Source organism: Micropterus salmoides, unplaced genomic scaffold (genome assembly GCF_014851395.1).
Source record: "Micropterus salmoides isolate LMB-PRFRI ecotype aquatic unplaced genomic scaffold, ASM1485139v1 Ms_hic_scaffold_18, whole genome shotgun sequence".
Classification (NCBI taxonomy): Eukaryota; Metazoa; Chordata; class Actinopteri; order Centrarchiformes; family Centrarchidae; genus Micropterus; species Micropterus salmoides.
Window position 1 is genome coordinate 1817369 of NW_024040928.1, and position 23775 is coordinate 1841143.

Below are 23775 nucleotides of genomic sequence, written 5' to 3' on the forward strand. Positions count from 1 at the left end.
CATGCCATTATATCACCAGTGCACTTGATTCCAGTTAATTACTCATACGTACTGTACTTAAATTGAATTCTGAGGTACTTTAGAAGGATTTTAAAATCCTAAAATGTACATTCAAAGCAAATATGGTGAAAGTACTGTGAAAGTTCCAAGAGTCTACCTTTCATGTCAACACTGTAGGGGATACACATCAAGCAGGGGATATGGGGAACCTCCCCCGGAAAATCTTTCGCGTGTCATTTCATTTCCTGCATTGGGGTAAATTTTTCTGCACCAATTTCTGTCTTTCCTGCATCAATTTATGGTAGAGATGTCTATAATTCAAAATGCAGTGCAGCTCTCAGGCATTCTGTACTGCTTTCAGATCTGTTTCTCCTGTAGATCAACTTTTCTCATGTAAAATCATCCCTGCTGAGTCAGCACACATGCAGGAATTATTTGATGTCTTCCCTCCTGTTTTGTGTCTTTTGTTTGGGGAAGTAACCTCTTTAAATGTGCATGTGGCACCATTTCACCTCAATGATAAGTGAATGCTCGTTTTCAAATCTTTCTGCACATTCAAAGTCTTTCCCACATCTGTATGCTCACATTTCCAGAATAAAGTCACACTTTTTAAAAAGCGAACTGCCTAAAGGCCTACTCTGCAATTCACCTGTGTTATTGCTCTGCTGCTTTGGTAGTATAACCTTCAGACCATCTGACAGATGCAGAACCTGCTTGGGACTGCACTGGATGAGAGTACAGTGTGCTGCTCTTTATCTGAGGTGGATAAGTAAAACACTTGTGATCAGGCAGAAATCTCACCATAAATCTTAACTTCAGCAGGTCCAATAAAGTGAAGCTCACAGCCGCTTCAGTGGAAACATATGCAGCAGAGAGACAGTCTCAGACACAACAAAGGTGTCTCTAAACGAGGGGGACAGAAACAGCAGTGAAGCAGAGCTACCGTTCACATTACTATTACTAACAGTAGCCTTAATACGCCACCGTAGTTGACAGTTATTTTCTCACTAATTTGCAGCTGGCTTAACCGTTTGTGTATCAAATAAACTGACTAGACACTAACAACTGTGTTACAACTGTGTAGTTACTGTGTTATATCTACACTTTCAGACCAAAAGTATTGCTAGGGACAAATGTAGTAGTCGCATGTCTCTACTGTCCCTACCTAATTCTACGCCCTTGAAAAGATGACCACCATTAAGTTGCCTTACGTCAGAACAGAAGCATGCTAGTTTAAGCAAATGGCATATTGTCATTACTTACAGAACATAGAGCTAAATCTGGAGGTGGGAAGTGGCTTTCAATTAGATTCAGAGCACAAATGACCACCCATCATTTTAAAAAAATATAAAGATATGTAAAAATAATGACAAGGATTAAGGTTGATAGCAAGTGATCCTACATGAATCCATCTAAATAGGTTTAACTTCAAACATTTTTAAGTAACAAATAATTACTAGAATGGAATGGAATGGAATAGCATTTATTGTCACTGCATCGTTAAAAAACATAAAACGAAATTTGGAGTGCTACTCCTGTAAGATGCCAAAACACATTTAGTACATACATCCTCACATTCATTCAGTCATGTCTATAATAATAAATAACAAAATAAATGCACTAATAAATATAGAAGCTAAGAGCTACTGTTACTGTTACTACTCAAAGCTTTCAGTGGCAGCCTAATTAACAAGAACAACCTGAAGCAGCTACTTCAAAATGAGATAGATGATATCAAATGATATGAAATATCTGACACACTGAAATTAAATGTGCAACCTACTTACTTTTAAACCTTATTTTCTGAATAATTTTCAAATACCCAAGGAGTGTGTAACTATTAGGTTGAAAAGCTAGTTTTGTCAGCCTGCACACTGCACTACTGGAAGTAGCTAGCTAGAGAAGTTAATCCAGTTTAATTTCTGTGTTTGCTTTCAGTTGGACTGAGAGACGAGTGTTTGATATGATTTATGTAAAGCTTCAAATGATTCAGAGAGCTTTAGGAGGCTGGCGCTGCTTGTGCTGATATACTGGTTTTGCCGGAATTTTCTGAGATGCCTGAATTTTCCTGATGTAAAGTTTTATTAGTCGTTAATTAGTTAAAGCTGGTGCAATCTGCCAGTGGTCATTTAAACCAGCAAAGGTCCGCGCTGGCTAAAAATGTTAAACATTTCCTGAATGCTTTCTACATAGTTCTCAGCTTAGAGATTTGTTAGCTTAGCAAATCTGGGTATTTTACTGAAAAGGAGCCAGATCCAAAATGGATTTAGGCAAAGTTCAGAGTGAGACGTAAAAAAAAGTCAAAAATGATCTGTTCTGTTCATTGTCTCAGAAAACAGGTCCAGAAGGTAAGCAAAGGTCCAGAAGGTAAACTCTGACGGTCTCTGTATGCCCACATCCTTCGTCAGCCCCTAGCAATAAGACCCAACTCTGTCAGCTACTTGTCACTGCTACCTCACCTGTTTCTGAGGCAGGCTTATCAGTGTCACAGCCCATCAGGCTTAAAGCCAGTTTCTCTGTGGCATTAAACATCTGGTTTCACCTGGCTGAGACACACACAGAACCTGGACACACATGCCCACAACTGCAGCATTAAACTTACAACTTCATTAGTCACTTCTTTCTGCCCTCTACTACCAACTGACAATAGATGTAACTACGATGTACACACAGTTCAACAAATGTTTTCCACTTTGGGGTTTTCCACCTATAGTGATGTTGGTTTTAGGTTTTAGGGAAAATACTTCACTGCATAGGAAGTGATGCCTTCTCTACATGACCACAGGGCAGTTACTACAAGCCACCATGAACAAACAGACAGGGAAAAGGGTTCCACCTGCACAAACAGATACTGCAAGGGAAGAGACAAGACAAGACAGATCCCTGTTTGACTGACAGGCCATTTCTGAGGTGCAAAACCTAACTCAAACAGTAACTTTTACAGATAAGTAGTGATGGAAGGTTGACTTTAAATCTGTCTAATTGTTTCGCAGTATTTTTCTCACTGGTAAAATCTGCTGCATATTGAGCCAAAGTTGACCATTTTGAAAATACTAGATATTTACTTCCACTTTCTCTACTGTGAGGACCTCCTGGTTTTCTCTCTTCTCTGTTTCATATCATTAAGAAAACTGAATCCCTTTCAGTTTCTTTACTGTTGGTTTGCAATGTGAACTTGAGCTGGGCATTTTCAACATTATATAAATTAATAATGACAATATAGTTTTGATGTGCAACATGTGTAACTGTATGAAGAACAACAGCAAAAAAGGGGAGGATTCCTGGCTTTCCCTGTCATTACACAACATGCTGGAAATAGCTCAGACCTCTACCGAGGCTGTACAATCCTCTAAATGTGTTTCTTTAATGAAAGAAAACGCTTCTGGATCTGGAGCAAAATACACATGGTGAGAGGCAAACATGCCATAACTGTGATGGACATATAAATAAGTAGGAACTAACAAACTAGGAAATTTGTAAACATTTTTAAAAATGCACACAAGGAAGCTGCTGCTATAATGTGTCAGCCAGTGACCCGTAGACACACACACACACACACACACACAGCATAAGAGCCCAAAAGCTGTTATTGTTGTATGTTATTTTCTCTGCCTTCATAAAATATTAACTACATATTACAAAAGACAACTATTAATCGTTACACCTCCTCCCATGATGCTTCTCTCAGGCTGAGGCCAGACTGATTTTCACCAAATACTGTCTCCATCAACATGTTCAGACATGGAATCTGTAGATCGCTGGCTTCTCTAAAATGGTGGAATTTGGCCCTTTAAACATACAAGGTCACCTACTAGGTGAAAGTGAGAGCAGTGGTGGAACTGCTTGGAGAAAAGTGGTGAGTGGATGGATTTTAAGCAACAAGAACATTAAAAAGATTAACAGTTATGTAAGTCTTAATGAAAGACACTGTCCCCTGCTTACTACTGGAGGTTACTGAAATACATTTTCAAGTCCACTTCTGCAGATTTTATCTTATTTTATCTTGTTTTATACAGACTGAATGGTCACACAGTGAATGGTCTAATTTTTTCTAGCATTTAAAAATCTCCTAAACACAGACACAGTAGTTATAAAGTTTTCCCAGTGCAGCATCATCTGCCATTGCAACTGTTTCTCCAGCACTCTTTCCTTTTTTTACAACCCCTGTCTCGACTAATGGAGTGAACTAAACACTGTTAGGTCAGGTTATGTTGTAGGGCCAGATTTTCAGTCATTTACATTTTTTTCTTACTCTAAAATCAGCATCTGAAAGTTCTGGTTTCACTTAATCCCTCTATTAAAATATGAGCCTGACATGTAACATTTACATAATAAAGTTCATGGCTGAAAGTGACACTTTATCACAAAGGATTCACACACTGGTTTTCCAGGGTGAGAGCAAAAATATACAGTATGATGCATATGTTTTCATGCTGTATAGTATGTCTGGGCTTACAATAGCTGTTCATCTTAAACTCCAGGCTAGAATGAAGATGTGCTGCTGAAAAGGTCAACCAGCAGATTACCCTGTGTGGTGTGGGATTGGAGGAAGTGTCAAATCAGAGTCATTCCACAAACTACTGAGTATTTATCACACAAGCAAAAAGTGCTCCTTCCCGTACCCTGGCTATACCCCAGACACTTCCCAGCTTGACTTACATTCCCACTCACATTTGATTTGCACTCATCGTGAGTTTATGACCTCAACTTCTGCAGCTAGAGGGTGAGCAACAGGGTGACAGGGGTCAGATGGGGGTTGGATTAGGTCCCTTGAGGCATGGGCAAAGATGTTGGCCAGTGAGAAGCTCTGAAGTAGAAACAGAATCAACTTTTGAAAAAACGGAACCTGATGTCACGCCAACCAGATAAAGCCAAAGAAGAACCTCGTTTACTGTGTAGCGCTGCAGCATTCCGCTTTTTACCAAGCAACTGCAAAGATGGAAGAGGGACTGATCGCTGCCGTGATGACCTTTCCAGAGCTGTACAACCCTGCCATGAGGGAGTACAAAGAAGCTCTTCAAGTTGCGATTTCAGTTTTTTTGGTTCTACAATCAGCACAAACCGCCGCACAACCCAACGCTAAACGCCACGATGCCTGATTTGGTGCGAGTACAGCCTAAGGGTAGTTTAAAGAACAAAACAGAGAGGAAAGTGGGAGGGAGGGGTGGGACAGACTGGCTGCGGTGGAAGTGGCTGACTCAGACAGGGTTCGCTGAGTTCAGCTAGTAAATAAGTGACTGACTCTTCAGAGTACATTCCAAGGCTCCACCTCACCCTCCCGCCCAGCGTCTTCTCAGGGGGATTCCTGGAGTTTCTGGGGCTGCTCTCTGCTCTGTGTGTCAACATTTCCAGACCCCACTGCCAGCGGTGAAGGGGGGATGGGGGTATTCGCTGCAGCGGGGCTCATTCACTTTAAGCGTGTTTGCTGCAGATGAGGAGGGGAAGGTCCACATAGACAACACAGAAATCAGCAGGTTTTTATATCTAAAAAGGAAAAGTGGTATTACACTCAATGCCTTTGAGCGATCCACAGCTTCAAGAATGCTGAGTGTTCCAGGTTTAAGAAACCTATACCGCCGACACAATACCAGAGGGAAATGTCTGTGAAGGGCAAACAGGTAATATCGCTGTGAAAGAGGGAAAAAAAAACCCAATTCATATTCAGAGCAGTTCACAGTCTGTTCACTGGGTAAGGCTGAGTTAATGAGCACATTCACACACACACACACACACACACACACACACACAGCTTGACAATTCAATGAGCCCTCTGAATCAGCTGCACTTTCACAGTGAAATTTGAGTCTCAGCACATCTGCTCCATATGAAGTCTTCATCTTATTTGGTTTTTTGCCACATCAGGAAAAACAGCATGTTATTTAGCTCTGCAGTGCAAATCATTGCATTTCCCTGATGACAGTCGAAATTGATTTTCTGCACTGCTATGGCCTGATGAGTCGATGAAATGAATATTTTGATTTTGATTTCTTCTGTATAAAATAGACACAGTGAATTATAGGCATTGGAGCTTCACTGGTGGAATGTTTGCGGGTTTCAGCCTGTTTATTTGAGATTTCAAACCTCGGCCGACAGCAGCTGGGTTGTTTTTACATCTCTGCGTGGAGACAGGCTATAGGTCGAACATTCCTGAGCCAGGGCCTGAAATCCTGAGAGTAGCGCCTGAAGTAAACTAGCTCCGAGACAATGGTGAGAGGTTGAAGGTGAGGAGAGTGGGCCCATTGCAGCTACTAATATATTCCAAGGAGATTTCCAAAGTGCTCTGATGCCAATTGCCCCATATAATGGTTTCCATGGTGATGGGTCCTCGGCTGCGGAGCAGAAATGGCAGAACAATGACCCCAACTTCCATGTTACGGAACATTTTTCAGCTGTCTCATTTTTCCGCTCTGTGTCGGAAGGTAACTAAACTCCAATTTACAGAAAAGAAAATCTGCTTTTGTCCATGCTTCCTTTCCATCTCTGCTGTTCCCATGGTCCATGGCTACAGCCCCAAACTTCTTAAAGCCTTTTTTTCCAGAGACATCCTTTCACAGTACGGTCTTGACAACACGGTAGGAATTTGCATTCATCACAGTAGTTTGGAAGAAAACAACATCCTTAAGAGAATCCACAAATCTGGAGAATACCATCCCTTTGGAAGTGTCACTTTAATTTCAGTAAGAGCAAAATAATTGGGAATTTTACATTATTGTTTTAAAGCAGGGCCTGCCTAGGCTATGCACTATTTGTAAAGCAGTTTCATCAATAATCCTTTAAGCAATTTTAAATCAATGATCCACAATGTAGTACAAAAGAAATAGAACAAAGGGATAGAAAGAGTCTTTTGAGAAAGACTACATAGCTGGAGGCTGGTGGCTTCCTAGCCAGTGCATGCTGATGGGACAATACGTCTTGTAAAGGCTCAGTAGTTTGGCTTTAAAATGAGAAAATCAATCATAACGAAAAGCTCACATCAACCCTAAGCAACCGCACAACATTCTGACATACAGTGGTAAAGATGATGTCTTTGCCCAACTGCATGGACAGGCATCTGTCAAGTTCATGGAGGTCTGGAAGAAATGCCAGGTGTACTCGTCATCGTTAGTACGACTCAGCTTGTGAAAACAGCTGTGTAGGGACTTCTTTGGCTCTAGAGGAGCATTGTCAAGTCTGAACCCTGATGACGTAACAGCAATGTCGTCAGGGTTTTCTTAGCTAAGCTCAAGACTTCATAACAGAGAGCCTGCGTTACAAACTGGGAGCCTGGAGTTTGAATAAAGTGGACATTTACCAGGAGGGTCGAAAGGACAGCACCAATACGTGACAATGTTTATCAGTGGAAAAAAAGGTGGTGCTAGTAACATGTGGTTGAAACTGTTTTAATACAGTTTAAACAGCCTTTCAGTCTTCCCCAACATCTGCATTGTGGTCCTGTATCTGCACTGGAAGAATGAGTACGCATGACTCTGACTTGGTTGTTAAACAGATTGTGTCAGGACATTTGCTTTAGTCGAGCTTTTCTTAACCTCCCCCTGTAATGTTGTCTCTGTCTGTAGTCGAGTGGGCGATGCTGGGCTGTGATTCCAGTTCTCATTCGCAAGAAAATTGCCTCTGTTGTTTAGGGTTGGTAAAGGTTGGGGTTAGGGTGGGGCTTGGGTTAGGGTTGGCCAATCAGAGGCAGAGTAGGGCACAGGAGTCAACTCAAAGCTGGAGTCTGTCAAATGAGAGTTGACGAAACTTTGGCAGAATAACGTGTCTGTCACACTTGCTACCTAGCTTGCTGGCTTGCTAAGTGGTAGCAAGCTAGGTAGCTTTGTTGCTAATCTGACATGTCTTTTTTTGTGGCTGTTTCAGACTCACTGGCTCTTCAAAATATGTAACCTTAAAGATCACTGGGCAACTCAGCTGACGCAATGTGTAATACAGTATAACAGGATACACAAGAACTCTATTGTACAGTAATGAGACATGAATAATAACATCAGAGTTGTGATTTTTCTTTGCATAAATCTTCCCATCCCCTCATGAACATACATGGCAGCATAAGAAGCATAGCCCGCAAGTCCGACATGCACAGACAGAGGACATACAGAGCTCTAAAGGGAATGGGAAGACAGGCTATAATGGAATCTAAATAACACTTGTGCAGGGCCCTGTGTGCTTGGTCATTAGCTTTGCTCTTGTGTGACCTTCATTGCTCAAGGTGGGATAAAAGGGATTGTCACTGCAGTGTACAGCCTTGTTTCCGGCATGCTGCAAAAGACAGACTGAGCTGATTTATGTCCAGTGAGAGTGTCTGCGCTTTTTATAGGCTATAAAAATTATTAACCCACTGAATGTCCTTTAAACAGCTTCATACCACAATGGAAAATATCTGCCATGTAAAAAAGCCAGTAATAAAGTTGCAAAATAGAAATTCATTTTTTCTTCTTGGAGCGGCACTCATTGGGCCTCACTGCTACTGGCTACCAGCCATTAAGTCAACAATGAACCTGATAGTAACATTCCATGCTGGTTGAACTCCAAAATTAGCTCAGATTTAATTATTGATGCTATTTGGCAGCTTTCTCTCTATGTCTTCAGTTGCACAACAAGACTAAGTCTACAGCCACACTAGCTCCTCTGTGGGGCTGTGGTTAGACACAGTTGTGCTTTGAGCTACTGTAAATACTAATGTCATATACTAACATGCTGACAAAGACAATGCTACACTGATGTTTAGTGGGTAAAGTTTGACAATTTAATCTTAGTTTGTGCATGTTGACATGCTAACATTTAATCATTAAGTAAGCACTACATAAAAAGTACTGCTGAGGATGATGATGAGGGAAGATTTGCAGTCATGGCACTGACTTCACAAAACCACAATTACCCATAAAATGTTTGAGTGTGCTGATAAGCTATACATTGCTAGCTGTGCCAACACTTCAGTGTACATCAACACACAGAACAATTAATTGATTCATTGATTAATCAAAAAACACAAAAAATAATCAACAACTTCTTTTTTTTCCAAAAAAAACTTTTCTACGTCCACGTACTAGCTTTTTCCTGGGTGGTCATCTGCAAGAATGAGCTTACAGACTCAATATCTATTCTGATAATCAAATAATTATCATATATTTAGCAAACATGCAAAATATTTGCATGATCCAGCTCTGCAAATAATAGAATATTTGCGGTGTTTCTCTGTTTGACATTATTGTCAACTTTCCCCTATTTTGGAACAGTTTATAGATTAAATGTTTAATCAATTATCTAATTAGTCAGGTAAGAAATCTTTAATTCTCTACAGCTGATATCAAATATGTGACATAGTTTTAGGCATGAAGCTATAACAGACCTCCCCTTGGTGCAGTGCAACGACCTTAACGCAACTATTCATACTGTATCTCTGCAATGCATAAGTACAAGACCGACACGCTAAATCCAGACCTCCCTGCAGGGCAATATCTTCAAACATGCATCTGTCAGAGGGGAGTCTGTCGTGTGAAGGCAGCATGAGGAAAACGAGTTCAAACAGCATTCAGGGGATGGAAAAACGATACAGTCTGATCATGCAGATTAAAAGGTCAAACTTGGACTGAAACTTGCCTCTTTTCAGTGGTTTTTTATTCTCCTGTGGTGGTTTTGTCTAATAAAAAGTCCTGTCTTGTCCAAAGTGTGACAGTGTTCCTGGGCCCTCCCCCACTGGCACGACCTGTAGTGTGTTAAAATAAATCAGTGCACTCGTCCCACCCCAACATGCTCGCTAGACACTACCTTATACACCAGCGCATTCTGCTGTCTGCTGGCCTCTGAGCAGATTTTAGCTCCCCTGCTGTCGCTGGCCTTAACACCACCTGCCTCATTTACCCCGCAGCCCTCAACTTCTTCTGTGTTTCTGTGCATATGACTCAACAAAACCCTGGGTCTGGGTCTGGAGCTTTTTCCCAAGGAGGAGATTGACTTTGTGGAAGGGACCTGGAGCACTGCCCACGACTTGGCTCAAATTGCCCTACTTGTCAGACCTGATGGATTTTGGCTAAAAATAAAAGCAAAAAGGGGCCCTTGACAGGCGGATGAATGAACTCAGCGGTGCTCCTCCTGCTAACCGAGCCACCATATTGCGCAATGTCTCCAGGTCCAAGATGCCGGGGAAAAAAAGGATGGTGTGCACGGCCCCGAGAGCGCTGTTTCACAAACAAACATCCCCTTTTTCATGTGTGGTGGGGGAGATTCAGCAATGGAGTGGAGCAAATGCCACGTACATTCCGCCACCACATTCACAGCAGCAAAACATCTGAGCGCTACAGAGCAGAGCAGCAGCAGACTGGAGGAGGATTATAACCCGGCCCAGATAAATACAGCAGCACATGAGCCTTCGGACTTTTCCCTCAGTCCTGACCACTCACTAGACCTCGCCTAAATGTCCATTTGAATGGTATCTCATTGGCTACTTTTTATCTATCTTTCACCCTTTAATCAACCAACTTTTTATGAAAGAAAATGTGTACAATCTGAAACTGCAGGACTTTCGGCCTGTCTTTGTAAGAGTTATAATCTGCAGCATGAAAAGCAACCAGTAGTTTCTGTTTGATCTGTAACCATGATGTCCAGACATCATCTGGATTACTTTTATCTGAATTTGATAACTATGAAGCAATGTCTGACCATGTCAGACATCTTTTATAGGAATTCTAAATGGATCTCGGGATGTTAATCACCAATTTACACCTGAGACACTGTTATCACCGAAAACAGCTAGAGTTAGCAGAACGAGGGGGGCTGCATCTGGCAGAGTTTTGTAACTTTAGGCTGCAACTGGCCAAGGTGTGCGCAGATAAGTAAGTAAGAGTAAATGCTCAAGCTCTCTCTTTTCAGTCATCTCACAACTACTTCACTACGTCACTTTGGGTGTTATCACATTTCATCACATCTTGCCCCTGACTATGGCGGCAGGCTTTTGACCTCACCTCATTTGTAGGCATTCGGAAAGAGGTATACACTTAGATGTGTTCTTATGACACTTTCTGTGACCAGGGTGCCAGGCTCCTTTAAATATTCCTTTACTGTTTGCCATATGTGAAGCTCCTAAGAGGTTTGCACGGGTGTTTCAGACTGCCATCTGGATCCTATCAGAGACCACAAATACAGATGTAGTGAAAGCGCTTGGTAGCAGTGCAGCCCGCCCAGCTTAATGAATGGGAAGAGCACATTTTCAAGCCCCGCAACAGGTCAGTGGGAGACGTGAGCTTCACCTCACACACACAAAAGCACAAGGAAGATCAATTGTCGGGGAGAGGCCTACACCTCCCACACTACGCAAGAGTGTACAGAAAGATCTGTCCTTGCTGAACAAAAGAACAAAATGGCACGAGGTGATACATGATACAGCAGGGTTAAAAATAGACTCACCGCTGATGGATAGGGCAGTGCTTCATGAGCTCTGCATTAAAGGGTGATGATAATAAGTTGATTTTAACTTCTGTCCCTTCCCCCCCAGAAAATAGCGTTTATTCATATTAGAACAGAAAAAAAAAACAGCCCTATGATTCCTGTCCCGCCTGATCCTGTTGACTTTTTTTCCTGTCCCATCCCAATCTCGTGATGAATAGTGAAATTGACTTCCGTCCTTCCTGAATAAAATGTCAGCTTCTACTCTGCATAGCAAGAGTAGATGTAGTAGTACACCCTTGCAACTCAGCTCAGGACTGGAAAAAAAAACAAGGAGAAGCATTTTAGGCACCGCTATTAGATGCAGAATTAGGATCAGGAAGCTTCACTTCTATTCAAGTGGCCTGGAACTTGAGAACAGAGAGAATCAAACATTCTCACACATGTCAAAGGAAAGAATGTCCTGTTTAGCGGATTCAAAGGGTCTCATGGTATGTGAAGCATAAATGATCTGCCAAGAAGACACGGAAGTCCACCTTTTCAGTGGGAGGATATTTCTTTTGTTATGATGTGACTGCACATGGCATTCTGCATAGTGGATCATCAAAACATTACATCATGCAGGAAAAATCCATGAGAGAAGCTTCAAGCTCCTCCAACCGGGGTTTGTTGCACATCAATCAAAGCTCAGGGAGAAAAGAAAAGAATTAGGGGGAGAGAAGTCCTGAAAGCCACTTGTTTTCTTGCAGTGTTAACAGATCACTCAGTTCAGGGGCTCAGACATCTGAATCAGGTCTGGAGGGGGTCTTTGCTCGAGGTCTGGCTAAAAATGAAAACTGCCTAAATGAGGAAGGACATCAGCATAAAAAAGAAGTTGCTCTTTGATTAGAAAACTTCAAAATACTTTTTGTACTGTACAATAATTTGTTTCCCTTTCTTTCAAGCATGTAAACAAGTACATTTGTGACTAAAGGACTTTGTAAAGTCTGCGAAAGAGCAGCATTTATTCATACAGAACTGACATTCCAGGGGTATGATGGGAATCATTTCTCCCACTCTGTGTCATAAGTGCATGCAAAATGCCTCAGAGTGACAAGAACAATAGCCTCTTTCAAGGCCTTCGCCAGGCTGGAGATGGGGAGGTGCATCATGGGAAGCAGACAGGCTCATACAGTTGAGCGTGGATACTTCAGAGATGCCTCCCACAAACCCAGGCAACAAGCAATGGCACTTGGGCCATGTGTGAATTATGTGCTTGGATTACTCCTGCTTTATAAAACACACTCAGCCTGGATTAGAAGGCAGGCTTTGTTTTCTTGTGGCATTTCTAGATGCAAAGACTTTCTCGGAGCTGTAGGTGAAACTCACTCACTCACTCACAGGATCACGATTAGCTAGGTGAGCCCCAATGTGGTGTTTGTAGTCACGTGATTCTGATGAGGCAGGAAGTGAACAGCAGAACAAACAAGATGGAGGAAAGCCTTTACTGTCCTAGTTGTTGTTTACTCATTGTGTCGTCCCAGTCAGTATGTGTGTTACACATATTGACATGTCGTCCAATTCCTTAAATTATGGCTAAAACCTATTTTAAAGCGTTATGAAACAGTCACAGTGATATTTGATTGCCAAATATGAAGAAATTCCCTCAAGGTGTTCTTGAGATTTCGCATTCACGTCAACGGGAAAAACGGACAACACCAAAACCCCCTTTCTCTGGCCACGGCTATCGCCGGCACGGAAGCATGGAAAGTGTATAAATAAAAGTGTGATGGCATGTTTTTACTTGTTTCTCATGTACAAGCACTTATCTGAAGGATGGACTGTTTTGTAAGCTTGATATTTTTACATGTTCCGCCTTATTTCAAGATTCTGTCAATTGTTTCAGGACAAGTTTTAACTCACAGTGGTAGCAGTTTTTACACGCTTCATAGGAAAAAAAAGCTCTGCTGCTTAAAGCATTTTAAAAGGTTTTCCTAGTTCTCTTCAAATCACTTTAGGAAAAGGGACCTGAATAAATATAAAAGTCAACACCTTAGGAAATATCCTTAAATAAATAAGGACTGAAGTCCATTTTAAAACGTATAATTTGTTTTGATGCATTTGTTTCCTCAGACTGAACAACAGCGTCTACTTTTTTCTTTTGGCATATTCACCCCCTCCTCAGTCCAGTTTGGCTCCCTTTTCTCCAGTTTTTGCCAGATGTTGTTTTAATAACCACAAAAGATTCAGTTAGCCTGAGCAGTAACAGGAAGTCATTCATTTAGCTTCCTTAGACATTTCTTACACCCCTAAGTAGAATAATTAATTAATAATTGGTATAACAAACTTTTCACACTTTTACTATGTGAGACTACAAATGTTGTGCATATTGTCCCGTGCCACAATACAGGATAACACCATTATTTAATAACTTTTTTCTGAAATATGAACACGATTACGCCTTTTTTAGATTTGCAACAAACTGATTTATCTTCACAAGTTCTGAAATTGTGTTGGATTTAATACTTGTGGAAACGCCAGCTGTCAACTCCCATAATGCGCTGCACACTGGAGAATGTCATACAAAGTGAGAACCGATCGCCACTAGATGGTCCTTTTTTACAGTGGGAGATCCAGGACTCGTACAAGGCCAGAGCAGCACGCCACAGCCACCAAAAGCAAAAGTATCCATGCTGAGCTGGTCTCAGGGCGTGACACGCAGATGCCAGCACTCCACGTGGTCTGGGCTAAGTACTCTGACAACTTGTACTCTTACTACAGCAGCTTTAACTTTACTATATACACTAAGCCACAGACTCTGGCTATGAGACTAATAGCTCCAGGACAAAGAATGTCTTTGTGTTTGCTCAGATTATTAAGAAACGCAGGGATAAGAGTTCTGACTTTATACACAAGTGAGAGCTGCTGTGAAGAGATTAATGAGCAGCATGTCACTTTAGAGTTGTACTTTCCCTTTTAACAAGCCTATGTTCGATATGCTGTTTTGCCTGGATGTATTATTAGATGTATTAATTGAATGAAATGGTTAACATCTAGATTTACTTTGTTTAAGTAAATCACTGGAGCTGTTAATAGTTACGAGGCTTGTCAAAAGATTTTACACTAGCATAGGAGAGAACGGCATATGGAGTAATTATCACTGAATATCAAGTCTACTAAAGCCTCTATTCTAGCACCTGCAAAGGAAGTTAGAGAAGGAAGCTTTATTTCCTTTGCAACACTTAGTTATAAATGGAAATGTGCACTTTGTCAAGAATTTATTAGTTTCAACAATGTGGTTTTGGCTTGTTGTTTGAGAAAAGTGATTAGTCTTCAAATGAGCTGTTTAAATGTTGATTTTCTGCTGCTCACAAAAACAGAACGGAACCCATTAATTATTTTACGGCTTACTAATTAAATAAGTTGTATTGCTGCTGGGATTATAAATTATATATTAAATATAGATAAATATAGACAATACATTTAAAGAATCAGAAAACAGCACCATCTGAGTTTTTGTTTGTGTGTGTCACTGTGACATGTGTTTGCCTCGGCTTCACACAGTCTAACCACAACAGGAAAAAATAAAAAACAGCCTTCCTGCCAACAGAAAATAATGGTCTGACATCTAAAAGCAAAAGATGGAGTATGTGCAGTATTCGTGCTACTCACAGACTTGTCCTTCATCCTCTGATGGCGATTAGTGATCATTTATCCACGAGCAGCACACGGTCACACTGACGCATCAACATCACATCAGGCAGAAAGATGCGAGGTCAGATAACTGATTGGCAGGTTGGTGCGCAGGGAGGGCGTCCCTGCAGCGTGAAGACATACCCTCCTATCATTTACAATAACTCATTCAACCTCACAGGAATGCTACAGAAACACACGCCACTGATGATTCATGCATCGTTCACACGGAAAGATTCCAAACACAGATTACGTGACTAGAAGTGAAGAATGTGTCAGTGATCATTACAATATCATCTGTCTGTCTGTTCTGTACACGTGCATATTGTGAAGCATCGAAGAACAAGATCAAAAACGAATTTAGTCTCTTTGAATTACTGCTTAAATAACACGTGAAAAATACTGTAAGAAATGCACATCAACAGGATATCCACAGCCCTTTTTGCTTTAATTGCCTATTTACTTGGATCAGGAAAATCAAGAATCAGAAATAACGGAGAAACAGGAAGAATGATCTATTTCTAGATCTGCGGTAGGCAACATGGAGAAACTAGCAAGAGAGAGCCTCCCTCCAAAGGCACTCCACCAAAACCCATGTTTATGCTCAGTGAGTGCACGGGCAGAGAGCAGACAGGGTAAAAAATAACAAATTATAAAAAAGACAGGTTAGTAGGCAGGTAGTGCTGATTACAGCCCCAGATCCCTCTCTGATTTTGTGTCAGAGCGTTTGATTTATTAATTGCTGTCGGGATGTAAAGAGAATTTAAGAAAATATAACAAACCATGCTTCTGTAATACATTGCCTACTCCAGCTTTAACTCAAGATCCACTTACTATTTCCAGAGCTTTCAACTGTAAAATAATGTGACAGTTTTGTGACAAATTCTATTTTGAGTTTTATTTTGCAAAATTCTATATTTATTTTATTTTACTTTTTACCTTAACAGGCTCTACTATGTGATTTAGTATCAGACATTTTATATTACACACAAACCTTTAAAGTCCAAAAACACGTCAATATATTTTTCTTCTTTTCTTCCACATTTCCAAATCTCCATGGTGACAAAAATCTACCTGCTCTATTTCCAGCCACCTGCTTCACCCTTATGCTTCACATCACTATAGCTAAACACATTTAAAAAAAAATCTCCATCATACTACTGCTGAGTAAATAGATTTCACATATAATGAATGAACTGTGTATTTGATAACTATATATTTGATTTGATAATCAATAATTAATTTATTCAAAAACATCAAACATTTGATTACTTAACAATGAGGATTTGCTGCTCTTATATATAATGTGAGTAAATAAGACGAGAAAAGTCATCTATTTGACAAAAGAGGTTTCAGTTGCATCTCATTCTGCATCAGTGGATGAGGTTACTCAGCGTCATAAAAACATTCTCAGCTCATATAGACCATGAGATGTGGTTGAAAGCTAGTACTGGTCCTTGATTTGATTCTTCTCTGTCAAACTATTTCAAGGTCAATAATAAACACTAAATTTGTGAATTAATTTTAAAAAGATAGATAATTAAAGATAATTAAAAATATTATTAGCTGCAGTCACAGATCTGCCATTGGGCTGCTGAGAATCTGAATCTGTTTCTTATACAAATCAACTCATTTCAACACTGAAATATGTTAATCTGGTATTAGTGTAGTTATCTGCCTAGTTCTACAGTTTCAACAGTTATTCCTGAAACAATGGGAAAATACCGTGAGTCACATCACAGCTGTCATAGAGCAGTTTAAAGCATAGACTGTCTAAGGTGATTTAGTCCTGACTGTAATGCGGTGGCAGGTAAGGTAACAATAGTGTGAGGTGTGTGCTGGTGGTAAAATAAATCTTTCACTTTCAGATTCAAACCATCTTTTCACTCTTCTTATTCTGCCACCAGTGTCAACTGCTAACAATGAAACAGGTTGTTGTTGTTTCAACAAGCAAACATTAATTTCCTGCATTGTAGTAAATTTTTATGCACCAAATTTCTGCCTTTTCTACATCAATTTATACTTATATATATATATATATATATATATATATATATATATATATATATATATATATATGTATACATGTATAAATTAGGGCTGTACAATATATCGTCTTTTAGATATTTTATTTTATTATATATTATTATATATTTATTATATTTTATATATACATATATATATATATATTAGGGCTGTACAATAAATCGTTTCAGCATTGTCCCCATGTAAAATACTCACATCGCATCACATATTTAATGTCAAGCAAGTCAAAGACCTCAACTTCTTTGCTGCTTTATACAAAATGAAAACTTGCACGGTTCTCATTTTCCAAAACTAATCTACAAAAGAAGTCTGTCTAATGTAAAAAAATTTACTCCGATTTAAGGGTTCCTGGATACACAGAGTTTGTATCTAATGAATGACCAGCAGGCTCTGCATGCACAGCGAACTACCAATCACAATACCGTTCTTGATCAGTTTATCAAAGAACCAAAGCAGGCGTGAGTTGTTAACGGCAGTTTGAAAGTCAGTGAGGAACAGAAAAAACACTGACCCAGTGGATTTGGTTGCAAAAAGGAAAGCAACTTTTGTAAACCGCTCAGGGGGCTGGTGTAAAGTTGCTCTTTTATTTTTATTTTTTATCATTTTGTTTAAAATATGTTTACTGCATTATAGCTCAAGAAATTATATTTTGCACCCAGTAAAAGTCTTCAGACTAAAATGAAATCTTTCAGCTTATTTGTTTTTATTTTCATTTATTTATTTTTATTTTCATTTATTTTTATATATATATATATATATATATATCTCACACCTACCTATGTTGGTGTGCTATAAGACACCTGCCTTTGGTGTGAGAGACCCAGGTCCAATCCCCCATTGTGACCCATTCGCCATTGTGTCCCTGAGCAAGACACTTAACCTCTAGTTGCTGCAGAGGCACGTGACCTCTGATAAATAGCAATTGTAAGTCGCTTTGGATAAAAGCATCAGCTAAATGAATAAATGTATATATTTTGTTTTTTAATATATACTTGCTATTACTTTTACTATTTATTGATATGTATATACTTGTATATGTTATTTTTTTTAAATATTTTTTTAACTTAATGTTTCTATTTTAGCAATATGCTCTATGCACTATAAAAAGATGACTATCCAATGTCATTGTACTTGACAGTGACAATGATAATAAAGGCATTCTATTCTGTTCTAATCTATTTTATGTATGTAAAGGAAAACACAAAATTCAGGCACCAGATGACTATTGATAATATAATATAATATAATGCAATGCAGCTCTCAGGTTTTCAAATATTTTTTTCCTGTAGATCTACTTTTCTCATTTAATCTCTGAGTCAGCACACAAGCAGGCATGATTTAGTCTTCACTCCTCTTTTGTGTCTGTTGTTTGGGGAAGTAACCTCATTCAATGTGCTCCACCTTTTCACATCAATGATAAATTTATTCATCTCAAGTAATTCAAGTATTTTACAAAGCACTGGACTATCTCATATGTGTTTCAGCAAGATTTCTGCTCATCTTTAAAACGTTCTGCACATTCAAAACTTGTATGCAGAAACATGTATTTTGGAATGAATTTTAGAAATCATGTACATCTCAACTTTTGTATGTTATTGAAGCTGACTGGAATCTGCCAATTAAAACATTGATTAAATCTATTAGTGAATGAGAGCTTGTTAAAGCCTCCAAAGTTGCAATCTACACACAAATCAATCATATCTTTAACAAAAAGGATTACCCTTACAGGTCCCATATCGACCAAAACTGTTTTATTCTTGTGCTTTTGACAATAGGTCTGCCAGTGGTGGGTTGAGTACTGAAAATCATTCCTCAAATAAAAGTACAATTACTCCCATAAAGAATTACTTAAGTAAAAGTAAAAATTGCTGAAGTAAAAGTATAAAAGTACTTTTTCAATTAACTACACAAAATTACTTTTAAGTTAATTAAGTTCATTATTGACCTTGTAGATAGCAGTTTAACTCACTCTGCACTAACTAGCTTTTCCAGGACTTTAATGGTCTTGTAGCCTCTAGCAGGCAGAGATAAATAAGTGAAACTCGCTCTCCACAGCTTTTCCTTCTCATAACTTCAACCTGTCAGGGACTCCAAATAAAAATTAGTCTGTACGGCTAAATCTGGCTCATAGACATTTTGGACATTGTCCTTATGTTCATTTATGTGCACTATCCCTTTTAAATAAATAAACAAACAAATAAAGGGCTAAAAAAGTTAATTTATGTGTGCACTTTCAGTAAAGACTGTTTTGTCAATTTATATATATATATATTTTAAATTGTTCATAACAACACCGCCTATGTTCATTCTTTAATAATTTAGCATAAACAAATGTAATTAAAAAAAAATATTTTTCACTCTTTGATGTAATTATATTTAATTTAATGACCACCATCCAATTCATTCTGAGATCCCATCTACCTAAACTCCACATGAAACTGTGTTCCTGTTAGAGCATACTTCCTCCTTAAGCACCAGAACAATAGCTGAAATAACAGGCCGTGCCTTTGATAAAGGAGAATCTTTAACTCACTCTGTGTCTTTAATAGTTCAAAACCTGCATGTAAAGTAAAAGTTGTGGGAGAAACTAATATATTTAATAAAATGATAGACTTCGAGAGTTGCTTCTTTCTAAAAGCAGGAAAACATGTTTATTCTCTTCAAAGTACGTTATCAAAAAAGTATATTTTGTTGTAGTATATTTTTGTATTGGTGAGGGACTGTAACCAATATCAACACAACAATTACTACAAGATCTGTCAACATTAAGTTTGAATACAGGTTGCATTTTTAAAGCTCACATGACTGGTTTTACCAACATGTATCAGTAATCCTCATAGATTATTTAAGATCAATATAGAATGCCAATAATAAGACAGGTGCTCCACTTATATAGCCTGTCTCTCCGAGCAAGATTGGTCAATACCATGAATGACAGGCCTGGCTATTGCCTTCCATAGACTGTACTCCACATGACCTACATACTAAAAAAGGTGTCACGAGTTACACCACAGGAACAGAAGCAGCAACTGCCATCTGAGCTCACAAACTATTAACCCAAAGCCTGACATGTCCAAACATTTGTGCACAGAATCAATTAGGAGTTTCTGTTCTGACATTTTCAGTGGCAAAAATATTCACAGTGGGAAATAGGCTAACCAATTATAATAAAGTTACACTGCACAACAGCAGCTTTGAATAAACAGTTTATCTACTTTGCTACAGGCACCCCCAGAACCCCTCTAGTGAGACTAGGACTCATTAATTCAGTATTTCTAAAATCCTGGCTATGGCCCCGAACTCACAAGTCTTCACATGTGAAACTACAAAACAAAGCTGGACCCTCCTGTTGATATCACAAGACCTTCATAGGATAAGGCTACAAAATAGTAGGGCATTTATCTGTTCATTTGTTGGTTATTTCTGTGATTAACTGATTAATCATTAGGCAGTAAACATCAGTAAGATGTTTAATAAAAACTACTCATTACAATTTCAAACAGCCCACTTTACCAAAGTCAGTTCTTTACATTGATTATTTTGTCTGAACAACAGTCCAAAACTCACTGGCAAATGTTTGCATTTTTAACTTGTTAAATGACTTAAATGATGAATTGATTATAAGAACTGAACTGCTTAAATGGCTAATTGTCTCAGCATTAATTTGTTCGGGGTAATAAGCTGATGTCCTTACAAGCAAATCTGTAACTAACCTGGACACTGGCTGACCAGTTCTACTTGATATAATACAACCCGTTCTCACTCCCCGACTCGTCACATATGGACGCATGGTCAAGACACATCGGCGTCAGTTTGTAACGCACTGGGGATCCCTGTAGCATCATAGTTCAACGCAGTGGGGGAAGCCCTGTAGCGTTACTTTTTGACGGTAAAGGCAGGTAATTGATAAAAGCAGAAAAGACTGAGTAAGGAGGAGGATGGAGGGACAGAACGCGGACTTTGAACCAGAAGACCGGGGTTCGCGTCCTGTGTGAAACAAAAAGTCTTTATTTAAAACTAAATATTTTTATTTAAATTACACAAGTTACATAAATAGCGTAAGTTACACAAGTGACGTGAGTTAAGTTACATGTTAACTGATTTATGTAGTTATTTTAACCCAAACCATGATCTTTTCCAAAACCTAACCAAGTACTTTTTGTGCCTAACCAAATTGCAACGTTTCACGACTTTAATAACGTGCCGTTTCAAAATGGCGATGTTTCACACGCTAGTGTTTTATTTTGAAAGTCAAAAATTACACTAAAGCGGTCCCAGGCGACACCAAAAGGCCCTGATCAAGCATCAACATGTGACGAGTTGGGAGTGAGAATGTGTTGTATAATAATAATAATAATAATGAAGCAATAATAAAATTGTATCTAGGTAGCACTTACACTGACATGTGAAGCACATTTTACAAAGTGCTTCACATGTCAGAGTTACAAAATAGAATGCAAATGAAATAACACACATTCATGTAAAAAAGGCGTTAGACCCACACACACACTGAAACAGATAGAGGCACAGAGAGGTACGAATGCTTAAAAACTGCAGGAAGCCAATGAAGACAGAAAACGTACAATGTAGCGTCTAACCACTGAGACCAAAATCTAATTTCTAATTCATTTAAAATTACACCAACTGAGTAAATGGTTTGAAAGTCAGAGGCAGGCAGCAGGTTCACGGGCACCTCTACTGTGTGGTTTTAACATGCTTGGCTGAAGCAGGCCTTGTGACTCAGTATCAGCAGTGGAGTGTCCACAGCTCTGCCTTGTTGATCTTTCACCACCAGCCTTAATGACACGGTGTGGCCAGCGGACTGCACAAGTACACAACAAGAGCCTGCTCACTTGCGGCAGGGAGACACCTGTGTACAGCTGCTGAACTGACCGTGAACTCATATCACACCTACTGATTTTATTTGGGACATTTAGGTTCACACGTCCTCCTGACTGCAAACTGCAAAGGGTTCCAACTGACTGCATGTTTTTGCCTTAATTTACCTTTCCTGGATGTCACACCATTAAAAACACTGTTTATTACTTGAGGTTTTGCAAGAATGATTAACTGCTGGCTATTGGATGCTGAACATCCATTTTCTTATGCTCATAAAACCTTGTGCTCTGGGGTCATTTCCTCTAGTTACTATGTATTACATTCTCAGTCCTAACTAGTGATAGAATGGTGGCATTTGTAAATTTGATATTGATAATTCAGAATTAATATTTCTGATATAATTTTCTCAAAATTGTGTACATCAAGAACAAGCAATAATGAAAACAAGGTGAAAATAAGATTTAAAATAAAAATTGACCTGCAATGTACTATCTGTAAATATGCCACCTAGTCTCTCTAGGAGTATGATCATTCTGTAGCACATGATTTACGTCCAGTGCCAATATCCATAACATATTTTTGTCAAAAAAGCAATGGGCATGGTTGAGTGCTGTTAGCTAAAACTAGCTATCTGGGCTAGCTTCATGGTCATAACACTAATAAAGCCTTTTCAAACTGAAGCCATTCAGGAGATGAGTTTGACACTAAAGGTTGGAGCACGCTTCTCCAGACTGCATGTAGGAGAATGTGCACAAGGCTGTTTTTTTTTTTACTCGCACAATTTTGAGTGTAATGTCTATGTTTTTTTCCACTTGCCTCCCAACAGGAGCTGGATAAACCAATCAGCTTGCTTGTCGTCAGGAGCAATTTCTGGAGGTACAAATTTCTGGAGACCCATAATTCCAGCCTAAAATCCAAATTATATATTCCACATCCACATATCTGCTGGGGTCCGCAAGACATAAATTTCCACGAGGGCAAACTGTACGGATCGGATGATATGTGCTGACAAACGTCCAAGGCGCCCAACGTAGTACAAACACAACTGTTTGGTTATTTTGGACTATGTCTAGCCCTTCAGACATTCCATGCTACTTAAAGAGTATGATTTCAACTCAAATTTCACATTATCAACCATATCAAAGATTTCAGTTTTAACACAGACATGTGGAGATGTGTTGTTCTGGGTGATGGATTAACATGTAACATGTTTACTCCTGATAGCGGAGGTCTGGATTAACTTAAATGTCCGGAAACCAATAATTAGTCTATTGATGGACATAATGACTGCTCTAAACACGCCCTGAGAGCGACTTCTAAATGTTGTGTTTTTATAGCACATTCACTTGAAAATACAGGATGAAATCAACATACACCTGGCTGACAAGTATCCTGTATCCTGATAAGTCCTGTGCGGGACTACAGATTAGTCCCCCACAGGAAGGGCTGTATATTATATGTGGAGTTAACCGAACACATCGATGTGTGCAACAAATGGAAACTCTGTTGGGGTAAACGTCATTACCCTCTCGTTTATATTTTTACTTCACAGTTTTTTCTTGCTGTAGAATTAATGTTCCTTTTCTAGCTCCTTTTTTCTGTGCCATGATTAGAAAATAAAAACATCACGAGGAAAATTACGAGACACAGGCAGGATCTCCACCTATGGCTGCCTGCTGTGAAATGGCAGGAAGCCACTGACGGCAAATCCTGCTGATTTCGTTGTTAGCTTACAGTACAGCACAGGGGCTAGGTGCAGGAAGTGGGCACATTACTGCACTTCCACGCCCACAACCTCCCCCCTCCCCTCCCACCACTATACCAACACCCCCCCAACCACCT

General features: G+C 39.3%; 1 protein-coding gene across 2 annotated transcripts in view; it reads right to left on the minus strand.

The window, feature by feature from the left end:
* Window positions 1-23775, minus strand: part of bach2b (BTB and CNC homology 1, basic leucine zipper transcription factor 2b) — a 95165-nt gene that overhangs the window by 61894 nt on the left and 9496 nt on the right. The window contains exon 2 of one of the 2 annotated variants that reach the window (XM_038726466.1): window positions 15028-15173. The exons of the other annotated variant lie outside the window; for it this stretch is intronic. Coding sequence (XP_038582394.1) covers window positions 15028-15066 — 39 coding nt within the window. The 5' untranslated portion in view covers window positions 15067-15173. The remainder of the gene's footprint in view (window positions 1-15027; window positions 15174-23775) is intronic. 2 annotated transcript variants of the gene reach the window in all.